The sequence below is a fragment of the Hippoglossus stenolepis genome, chromosome 17 (assembly GCF_022539355.2).
Source record: "Hippoglossus stenolepis isolate QCI-W04-F060 chromosome 17, HSTE1.2, whole genome shotgun sequence".
In the NCBI taxonomy this organism is placed as follows: domain Eukaryota; kingdom Metazoa; phylum Chordata; class Actinopteri; order Pleuronectiformes; family Pleuronectidae; genus Hippoglossus; species Hippoglossus stenolepis.
In genome coordinates, this window is record NC_061499.1 from 12,898,868 (window position 1) to 12,910,982 (window position 12,115).

At 41.9% G+C, this 12,115-nt stretch overlaps 1 protein-coding gene across 2 annotated transcripts in view; it reads right to left on the minus strand.

The window, feature by feature from the left end:
- LOC118124330 (calcium-binding mitochondrial carrier protein Aralar2) overlaps positions 1–12,115 on the minus strand; it is a 48,336-nt gene that overhangs the window by 24,783 nt on the left and 11,438 nt on the right. For both annotated transcript variants that reach the window (XR_007034932.1, XM_047344061.1), the window contains exons 5-7: positions 11,176–11,315; positions 5,706–5,852; positions 3,617–3,755 (exon numbers count right to left, since the gene is read on the minus strand). Coding sequence is in view for 1 of the 2 variants with exons in the window: in XM_047344061.1 (XP_047200017.1) it covers positions 3,617–3,755; positions 5,706–5,852; positions 11,176–11,315 (426 nt within the window). In the remaining variant the exon portion in view is untranslated. The remainder of the gene's footprint in view (positions 1–3,616; positions 3,756–5,705; positions 5,853–11,175; positions 11,316–12,115) is intronic.

A 12,115-nucleotide genomic window follows, 5' to 3' on the forward strand; every position in this document is an offset into this window, starting at 1 on the left:
ACTTTTAAATACTGTAGGTGAGAGTTTCAACATGAACTGAGGGGAACATTGCTGAGAGCCTTATATTGACAGCTCCGAGCTGGCTGCAAACTCACTGATCACAAGCTGGAGGTTGTAACCTGATGAAGCCAACAGAACTACATCATCAGCATACAGCAATCATGATGTCACCAAAATCAATATTCTAAACTCTCAGGATAGAGAACGAGGAACAGCCCTGATGGATCCAAAACACCAGATGCAAACATTCTTGCCTTGATGGCGAGCAACTGCTCAGCTGCCATATTTAATGCCAAAAGGTATAAGGAAAGCGTGCGCATCCAAACTTGATTAACAATAGGTGCTGGACAGAAGTGATGAAAACCAGAAGACGAGATATGTCTGCACACCAGTTGATGCTGCCACAAACTTTTTTTTATTGTACCTCCAAGGTAGGTATCGTAAGGGAGAATCAACGGGTGTGTGGACATTTCTTTTTAATTTCTCGCCATATTTCATGGCAGCAGTGAACAGGGGGTCCACTGTTTCACACCCAGGACAGCATCTACACTGCTCCTCCTGAATTTAAAGAGATAGTTCACCGACAATGAAAATTCACTCGTTATCTACTTACCACTATGCCGATGGAGGGGTGGGTGAAGTGTTCGAGTCCACAATTGTTTTCGGTGAACTATCCCTTTAAGGTCGAGTGGTTGGATAGTTCAATAATGAACCCTGGATTCCTGGGTTGGACTGAATGTTGCATCATGTTGCTCCTTTTAGTCGACTGTGATATAGAAACCATTAACAGCAGCTGTTTTAAGAGTGTTGAAGCTTTAAGGTGGAATTTTTTCCTCAGGTTCTGTCACTCGTCAATACCTCCCTCTGTAACATGGTTGTGACTTACAAGTGAGATGTGTCAAAGCATGTTAAATTCATCATAAGAAAATTTACAGAAAACAGAGTTATGGATTTCATGAGTTCTTTGTGGCAGCTTTAGAATGCCGTAACCTAAAACCTGCTCTATTGTTGGTGGAATAAAGAACAGGTTGACTGTAGGCTGGCTTACAGTGCAGGAGTCAGCATTGTTTGACCTGCTTTATTCAAAGAGCAGCAGGCTGGAGTTGTGACAGTCGCCCTACACTGGAGCCATTCACCCCGCCGAGGCTCAGCTTACCCCTGAGGCATGCTCTCTGTCTCATTCTCTCTCTCACACACTCTCACACACACATATCCATGGGTACATGCAGGTAATGCTCAGAAGCATCTCAGAGAGCATAGTCACACAAGAATACACACACTCGCAGACACACACATACCTACACACTCAGACATAGACAGAGAGTTCTGTCTGGGGAAATCACAGATCACAATGCTGATAACCTGTCTATCTCTAGCCTGTAGTCACCACACAGACACACACACACAGACACACAGACGCACACAGACACACAGACACACACACACACAAACACACTATTTTCACTTTATTCTACTACAGAAAATATACTTATCAAATAACTGAAACAAGCATCGGGTTTCAACTCTATCTCTAACCCTAATGTCTGATATGACATGGCTGGTAGCATGCAGTATAGCTTGTCTATGTTTGGTCCAGGCAGCTTCATGCAGGTGCAAACTGTGCACCATTGAACAAGCTCCATTCTCACCACGTTGTCAGATACCGTGTTCTCAGCACATAACTCCACTCAACACAAAACTGAGTACAGCCGAGGCTGATCGGAACATTATAGGCTTTGCAGGTTTTTGACCAAAAACTAAAGTACAGGACCCTGGACAGCTAGAAATGTTGGAACTTATGTTGGCACGAGATGAACGGTCATGCGATCACCAAAGTGATTCAAATGGATTGTTGGGGTGCCCACTCTACCAGGTGAGCTAGCTTGAGCCCCCCTGCAGCGGCCGAAGGTTCGGTTTCAACACGGCCCTTTGTTGCATGTCTTCCCCACTCTTTGTCCGCACTAATGCTGTCCTATCAATAGAGGCTAAAATGCCCAAAAAGACATCTTAAAAAAAAAAAAAATCAATAAAAGATTTAACAACTGACTTGCACTGCCATCCCTGAAGCTATAAACTACTAGCAAGGGTAAAACTTACTGATACACAAACCACCTGAAAACGGTCAAAGAACCCTACAAGCAAAAACATGATTAATTACATCTACATTTACAGATAAACAGAAGTGAATCGGTCTCACATATCGTGAGTTCTGGCCCCAACTACACATGCTCCATCAGCACAACTGATCTTAACCTGTTACAAAGATGTGCCTTCTGGTCACTGCTCGCTCAATAAAAAGTGTGTACTATAAAGGCCTCCAGTACATGCATGCACACAAACACTTACACACTTGTGCACTCACTTCTGCGTAGGCGTTGAGCACTGTAACGGCATCCCCAAGGCAAAACAGTGGCCTTGTTGCACACATGGAACCCATCAGGATTATTACGCATGTGTGCATGCTTGGCTGTGTTAATGTATTTGGATGCTTGAGTGTATGTGAGAAATGCTGGGGAAGCGTGTGATACAAAATAGGAATACAATTGTTACATACAGGGGTGTGACAGAGTGTATTTGTAGGCCATTAGTAGTACATGGAGCAGAGTCCCAGAGGAGACCTTAATGACTTGGGCAGTGGAGGGTGAATGGGTGGTGGCTGCGGAGGTCTGGCTGGCTACGGGCCACCACTGGTCGAGCCAAGCCCAGCCTTGGTGTGGCCATGGTGGGAACAGCCCGGCAGCGCATGGGCTCTTGGTCTGGGTCAGTTATGGTCCACACCCCTGATAAGGCTTCAGATAGCATCATAAGGCTACACTAGTAGCCCTAGGCCAAGGGGAGAGAGGTCAGAATGGTTTCTTAAAGACGACCAACCTCAGGAGAAAGTGTTAGGGAGAAAGAGACAATGATGGAGAGAGCCAACTAGGATCATTCCTACGTACTGAGGAGAGGAATGAGAGACAACAAGTGGGGCAAGCAAGTGAGCGAGATAAGGATTTAAAGAAACTAACGATGGGAGAAAGAGAAACACTTTAAATCCATCAATGCATAACAAAATAATACATTTTCCCTGCAATAATTCAGATGATGAAGTACTGAAGAAGCACTGAAGCTTCACTTGATCTACAGGATGTAAAACAGCTTCAAAAGTGAGCACATCGTTCTGACCAATCAGATGTTCCTTAGTTTTTTGAAGAATCATTATCAACCAAAGACAACCAAAGACATACAAAGTGGTCCGCAGATCAGTGCCAGGATGTCTAATAGACAAGACAGGCACCATCAGGGATTGTGGGAATGCAGTACGTGTGCTGGGTTGGATCCAGCCTGCCCATTTAAATGCCAGCGGGAAGGAAGAAAACCACACAAAAACAAAGTTTCCACCCTCATTTCAGCACACACACAAACACAAACACACATGTAAGTACATTATCTGGAAAATACTTTCAGTATCGCCCGGAGTCCAGTATTAGTGAACACGTTTACATTGCATGCTCATATTTGTTTTATGAGTGCTTGTCCTGTATTCTGTGCATCCTCTTGCACTGCACACATGTAGAAAACATCACTGCATGTGTGTACATTCTTATATACTCATACGTGAGTTTTTGTAATTTACCTTTGGTGACTTCAACATCTCTGCGGTGGCCAGCCAGGGTGCTGTAGATCTTCCTGATCAGCTCCATGTTGTTGAGCAGCGAGTTGAAGCCATTAAAGTAGGAGAAGCTGACGTGATGAGATGTGCTGCCTCCTGTAACCTGGATGAGGAAGAAGAGGAGCAGTTTAACAGGCAAATGGGTAGCATATATATACATATATATATATCCATAAACACAGTTGTGGTGCAAGTAGAATAAATGATTGAGGGATGTACTCTATCTAGATTGTAATGGAGGAAAAAACTAAAAAAAGAAAAAGACATGTCAACATTGACACCAGCAAACCACCAGTAAACGTGCTTCCACCGCTGCTTTTTCCATCACAAGTTGCATCGTCTCAGGGAGTTTAATTAACTGTCTTTATGAGGTGAAGGAAGTGGTAAAAGAACAGAAAATAGACAAAAGGTAAGAGATTAAAAATAGACGCTGGGCTCTCGAGGACATTCCAGACTGCCCACAGACTCTTTTATGAGAACCAGGATCCCATCTTTATCAGGCCAGGTTCCTAAACTCTGAGCGATGCAACTCTAACCACTGCTTGTATAGTTATGTGTGTGTTCAAGTATGTTCCCTGAATGTTGGGAAGTTAAGGCCAGAGTATCAGATGAGCCTTGGGGGCTTTGCTGTTGATTTCAATTGGAAATGTTGAGCTTCCTTTCACTAGATGGCACTGTTTGCTTTACAGACACATGCAGGAGGGTTGCCTTCGTTTTTTTCTGTGATTGCAACATGGGAGGGAAGCTCTGTCTTGGGTGAAATTGCCCTAACAGAGAGATACTTCTGTATCTGTTCATATCTATGAGACTATAGACATGGATCTTCCTACAAAATCCAACAAAGTCTTTCATAGTGGGGGAGAGGTGAAGAATATTTTGGGGGAAAGAGTGTGGCGCTGATTATTTGGTTGTTTGTTTGGTGAGTGAATTAAAGGTTAACATTTCACTGTTTGTGTTGCTGCCATGATACCGCCTTTCATGTATCTGCAGTGATTTTTTGATATACGTGTGTGTGCACGTGTGTGTGAGAGAGTTTACTAACTGCACACCAAGATGTCTGGTCGGTGAGGTAAACACAGTGGAGAAAATGACAGAGTCTACAAGGTGTTTATGAAATGGGGCAAGACATGGACACAGACACGCGACGCACACACACACACACACGTGCAGCGAAAAAACACTAACACACACAAAGAGAAGACAAGACACAAAAAAGAGACAAACATCTCAGAGTTCAAAACAAATAGAGTACACATGCACAGCCGCTCACGCACAAACACACAGGCCAAGATGATGGACTGTAAAGCTCCAGTCTCCATCTATCTCTGTCTCTATCTCCCCATTCAGGCGGCCTGCTTGGCTTTGACAGTGCCAGAGAGGTTAGACTTAATGACATGTTGGGAGAGAGACAGAGACATGGGGGAGGGAGGGAGAGAGAGAAAAAAAAATGAAAGGAGGAGAGAAGAGAGAGAGAGAGAGGGCGGATGAGAGGCGACAGAAAAAAAGGTAAGAGAGGCAGCGGACGACATGAGAGAAAGACAGCTGGAGGGAAAGCCACGGTGTTTGGTTGTGGGAGTGTGAAAGAAAGAAGCGAACGCAGGGAAGAGAAAAGAAAAGAAAAGAAAGGAGGGAGAAGGAAGAAAACAGTCCAGCCTCTTTGCAGTCATGTCAGGCTTGATATCTGAATTTAACAATGAAATCGGTCGCAAATATAGATGCATGCAAAGGTGCTCTTTATGAAACATTGTTTAATTTGGGCATTATCTCGTATTTATTCGGTCAAAGATTTTGTAGATAATTCACTGTATATCAATATCGACCAAAGAGTTAAAAATACATTCTCCTGTATCATGGACCAGGATATTTAGAACTAATATGTGATATTAAATGATTAGAGTTTTAAAGTGTCCTAAATAAAGTGCAATTTGTATGAGTGTATCATGATAAGACATCACACCTATGACCACAATTTTAAACCAGTCTGACTTTTTGGCTCAGTGAAACAAATAGATATGAGAGACACCACAGAGCCGAACAAAAAAAAAAAACCCACCGCCACAAGGCATTCCTCCACGAAGGGCGTGAGCATGTGTGGCCGGATGGTGACCATGATGTCGCTGAAGTCAAGGGCTGAGATGGAGCCGCTGTGGGCTTGGTCCCGCTGGATAAAAGCCTGTCGCGCGTGTTCCAGCTGCATCTCCTGTGAGGAGGGAGAGGAGAGAAGAAAGGAGGGCGAGTCGAGGTGTTAGATCATACAGTAAAATGAATATTATTGCACACACATGTGGGTCATACACCTCTTTATGTTGCCTTCATAAATTAAAATCCACATAAGCTCACACACATAAACACATATGTATAAAAACACATGCATTTACTTTGATGGGCCCCCTGGTACCGTCCCCCCTCCTTCTTGTTCAGTTACGTGGAGCCAGAGTTTGGCCGGGCTTCAGCCTCGTCTCCTCGCCCCTACAGTGGTTTGCCTACTGTGAGGCGTCACTTGGGCTTTTCACACCATCCCCAAATCCCTATTAAGGCCATTTGAGGGAGAAACACACACACACACACACACACACACACACACACACACACACACACACACACACACACACACACACACACACACACACACACACACACACACACACACACACACACACACACACAGGAAAAAAACGGCTAATCACCCAACTGCTCACTTTGTCGCTCTTCTTGCACACGCGTACACACAAAGGTCCACGGGGACAACAGCAGGCTGTGGTGGGGACGGATCCCACAAGGCCTTTGAAATTAGCAGCCATTATCGGTACCTGCAACCACAAGTCTACAGAGAGAGGCAGTAAACAAACCGCTGCCACTGAGGCTCTCTCTGTCTTACAGCGAGACACTCTGTCACAGCAAAAGACAGGGTTATCAGAACAATAATAATCCACACAGTCATTGAGAAACACGGCCGTGAGTATTAAGGACAGCGAGCTCTGACCGGTTGATTCGGCTGTTGACTCACCTGAAGTGAATTATGGCCTTTAGGTCAAGAAAGCAACACGGCAAAGAAAATCACCAGGGTATTGTGTTTTTATGTACAACGCTTGTGACGAACGGCAACACAATACAAAGGCCTTGATGACTCACTCTTCAGTACATTTCAGTTTCATACATGTTAACTCGACTGAAACAGTCGTGTAACAAAGGGCTGTCAAAGGGCTGTCATTTCCAACATACACAAAGAGCTGAAATGATTAGCTGATCGACAGGAAATTGATCTGCAACAATTTCCATATTCAAATGATCTTTTTAATCATTTTTTCAGTAGAAAAAAATTCATGAAATTTGATTTGGATTTGTAGGTTTTCTTTTATTCTCATATTTTTTCATTTTATTTAAATATACTGAATTGAATATCTTTGGGTTTCAAACTGTTTATTGAAGTAAATCTGAATATGTCAACTTGTCTGATGAGGAATTTTTACAGACATTTTTCACAATTTCTCACATTGTTTCTCATTTTAAAGACTAAATGATTAATTGATTAATTGATAAATAATTAGTAGATTTATTATTAATGAAGTGTGTATGTGCATTAACATAAAAAAATTCTGTAAAAAAAGAACCATCCTTCTAAATTAAGCCGATTTATTATACACAGCCCCATAAATATCCTAAATAAATCCAATAGGAACACATTGAAAACTTAGTGTAAATGCTGAATCATGTCACGGGAACTTTTTTAAATATCATTTATTAGTATCGGCTGGTAAGGATTTTGTACAATAAGTTTTCAGTTCAAAATAAATGATCATCATTTTATCCAAGAAGTCTGGACATTATTTTTACAAGCCGCATGTGTGGGACAAAAACCACAGTTTAATCTTGAACATGCATGACATTATTCAAATGATTGATTCAGATGTTATTGTCATAAATGCAACTCAAAAAAGGGGTATTACTACAACACAAAAAACCCTATGAGACTATGACTTATTGTTGTGCTGAATTTGAGTGATATTCCACTGACAGCATAACTGATCGAACTCTAAATTCACGGCGCCCAGGAGAGATGACTGGGGAAGAGTGACATTTACACAAAGCTGAATGGAGACCGGAGGGGAGTAAGAATAGACATTGCAACAAAAGAGCCAGATTTGCGAAAACAGCAAATGTAGCAGTCATGTGTCAGTATCACCTATGAGCACAGCGGGGGGCTCCAGAGAGTGTATGAGCGAGTGGAAGGCAAGGAAACGAAGAGGGACTGACACACGTAAACACTTCCAAAGTAAATAAGGTGAGATATTTTGGTGTCAGCATCCTGAGTGTCGTGACTCAGTTCTCCGGTCGGTTGTGAGTAGGTCAAAGCACTTTGGCAAGAAATAAACTGGGAAGAGGGGAAAAAGGAGGAGGAGGAGAACTGAATATCTAAAGTCAAAACAAAAAGAAAAAGAAAGGTGAAGATATTATTTGTGTTGCCTGTGTGCAGTGTGCAAAACAAGGGTGAACATTCATCTGTGTGTTTGCATCCACCGGTAAATGAAGAAAATGAAAAATTAGATCCCATTTTTTGGGGACAAGTCAAAAGTCTGAAAAGCCACTCGGCAACCACACAGATCAACAAAACAACTGTGGTCCGGGGGATGGAGCAGTTTATAGTCTCAGCCTCTTAAAACTTTAACTTGTTGCAACTGTATGAGTGTTTCAGGGATATGGTTTTTATTTGGGAGGAGAGTGAGGCAGGAGACTTAAAGCTGGGGGCTTAAGACAGCCAACGAGAGACCGCTGAGGCATTTGCAGTCGCTTTAATTGTCCTTGGACGAGAATAAAAACACATGACAGGCCACCTCTGTTTGTTTTCAATGGCTGCAATTCTCTTCCCCTTTTCTCTTCAAGACTCAAACAACAGATTCGAGCGGAGCAAGACCGTCGCTCTCTTTTCCAATCTCTGCTTCTCATCAGCGCGGGGCTAAAGTTATTATAAGGAGAAGCTTAAGCACAACTGCCCATTTACATGTGTGCCACTGAGCCCTCGACACAGTGATGGTAAGGGCTGCCCACTGATTCTTGGGGGAGTCAAACATATAATTGGGACTTTTAAAATCCCAGCAATGCCAACAATTTGCTTCTTTTTTTTTTTTGAGTACTTAGGAAAGAAGTGGGACATGTGGTGTCCCCTCCATGTAATTCAAGCCCCTTACTTGCCAGTATTTATAATATGGGCTTAAGTGTGCCACTGTGTGCCACTTCTCTGGACATCGGTAAAACCACTGCCAGAGACAACACCACGCTGACAATGCGGAGCCGAGCCTTGGCCAGCTTCCACACACGAGACGAGAAAAATGCATGTAATTGGTGAGAATCTCTGGCTTCCATCAAGGCAGTAATTGGCCAGAGAGAGCCCTTGTGAGAAATATGCGGTGCAAACGTTTTCCCCGATAATCCCATCTTGTGAGCATCTGGCAGCGGCGTGGTTACAATGGTAGAAAAAACACAATAAACACATGCATGTATGGCAGGAAGAGGAGGATATAAAGGATGGGAACATTCCTGGAGGGGAAAGAAGTTGGGTGATAGGAAATTACAAAAATAAGTGAGAAATATTCAGAAAATGATGTGTGGGTTGGTTTGAACAACTATTTGAGAACTTCTATAGCTGCACAGTGCAGTTTTCTTCAAGGCTGACATTTACAAATGCTTAACAAGGGTATCATAACACCATTGTGTGGTAGTGCAGTCATAAAGTATGTGGTAATTGGACAGGTTTAAATTCTGCTTCAGGAAATGATTCTGTGACTATCCTAATTGCCTTGTCATCAATCACTTTACTCACTGATAACACGCTATAGGAGTGAACTGCCAAAAACTGAATTTTACTTGTACCTAAGTACTTTAATTGCAGCAAGTCATTAATGTGACTTAATTTATTAGAGCCCACAACATCATTAAACCTATCAAGTTTAATATTTTACGATGTAAAAGTAAAGATATAAAGTTAGTAAAAGATAGAATGCAAAAACAAACTCTCTGTGGAACATCGCTCACCTACAAAGAGAGGCGTCACGTCAAAAATGTATAATAACTTCTGCCATTTATTAAGGCATGAATCAAAAAGCTATGAAAAATGATCAAATGCAGAGAGCGTAAGCAGGAAATGTGCATTTCATAGTTGAGCAATGAGAGCGGCTGGCTGCTGGCCTGCCGCTGTGAAGAGCTGGAAACCACGGAGTGACTGACTGAGAGAGAACTGGGCACGCTGTCAATGCAAAGTACAGCATCTACTGGCCACAACGCCACACAATTACACTCGTGCACGCGCAAACACACACACACACACACAAAGGATAAAAAGAAGCACATACAAACACTGACACAAACACAGTTGCATAAGGCTTTTATGCCGCTGCTCACACATCCGGAAGAGCAGATATGTAAGACACAGTCATATATAGATCCACACATATTTATAGGCACACACACAAGGACACACATACATATTACAATATCCCAATATCCATGCGCTGCTGCCCACTGTGTGTAAGCCATCTGGTCTAAGTTAAGTGTAATATAAAAAGCTCATTCAAATACATGGTGAGTGTGGATGCAAACTTGGCACAGCTCTGGCTCTCTCACCCACCCCCCCTCCACCACCTCTCCCTGGCTTGGGCATGATTTAAGTCTAGACATCATATTGGAAAATGGCTCACACGCCACAAACACACAAAGAATATTCCAAGCGATACTATTTATGGAGGTAGGACTTTTTGTCTCTGTACCTGCTCGAGAATAGGTGGAGCAGGGTTATGATTAGGTGTACGTCAGCTAATGAAAGACAAATGCAGAACATTTCCAGAATATATATAACCTCAGTGTTTCATTAATGAGTAATGTGGACAATATGGAGGGCTGTGTTTTTAGAGAGATAGAAAAGCAGTGTGTATGCACATTTGTCTGCCCGAGCTGAGATAAGTATCTAACAATACAGATGCGTGTAAGAGCCAGTTAAATATGTGAGGATAAAGCAATGTGTACTGGCACATAAACTGGTTGGTTCAGATTTATTGACTGTCACTGATTGTCAGTCAGACAGATGGAACAGAGAAAGGCCAAGGACAGAAACGCAGAAGGACAAAGAGGAAACACAAGAATGTGATTTCATGTCCGCAGAGTTGGAAAATAATAACACGAGAGAGTCAGGTGGGCCAAATAGCCAAAAATTATGTAAAAATTTAAATGTTCATGTCAGGTCATTATTTCTTTTCAGTTTAAAAGGACATTTTGGTCCGAAGTGAAGGTTTTGGTTTTAAACTCTTCTTTATGAGCAGAGAATGACAAACACTTGCTAAACAGCAAAACATTTTACTAATCTGAAGTAGAACCTATGTGTAAACCTCCTCTATGTGCTTTCACAATACATTAGCAATACAATTGATATAAACTGGACTTCTGTTATATTGCTCTTGATGAAAATCATACCGTGATAATTACTGATATTGTTTTATCGCCCCAGCTCTACAGGTAAACAGCACAAAACCTACCAGGAGGAACTGGGTGAACTCTCCGTAGCCGAGCTGCTTGTCCCTCTGCGTTCCAAAGTGCAGCTCTATGAACTCACAGTCCCAGTTGAAGGGGATGTGCTGGTGGATGCTGGTCTGGCTGAAGACCTGCTTCACATCCTCTGCAGGGGAGATACAAAAAAAAAGAGAGACAAGCATCTGCTTTAATAAATGATAACAGGAGCAACAGCTATGAAGCAGCATTTCCAACAACTGCACTGCACAGGAAGAAGTCGGATCTTCTATACAGTTAATGTAGCAACACAAATGTTATATTACTGCTAAATGTGCAGTACTATTATCAGCCAAATGTCCTTAAAAGTACATTTATGTAATGTATAAACATGTGATTGTTATTTTGTTACATTACATAATGGCTTTATTACTTATACATTAATGCTGAAGTAGGGTCTACTGATTTAATTTGACTGGCTGGAGCAAATTTTTACATTTTATATTGTTTCTCATATTGTATCATCCTATAATTATGGTGGAAGGATGCGTCAGGGATGAACCCATTCAATTTTAGTGTGGATCCAGATTTTTTTTCTTTCTTTCTCTTTGCGAGACAGGGTGTTTTTAAACATTTTCATTGATTTCTCAGAGGATAATTTATGGATCTTGATGAAAAAAAAATGCATGAGTGTGTGCAATTTGACATTTGGAATTTCTATTAGCTAAGTAACTGTTGTAGTAGTAACTGTGTCAAATGAACATCGTGGCTTTAAAGTAGAATATTCCCCTCTGAAATAGAGTAGAAATATAAAGTATAACTGGAAGCACTGAGGTAAAAGCACATCATAAACAATACAGTGAATGAGCTTTCCACCAATGATTTCCTGTGTTAAAATACAGAAAATGTAACCATTATTGAATAGTTTTGTTTACCCAATAAACCCCACTTTTAAAGCAAATTACTTTA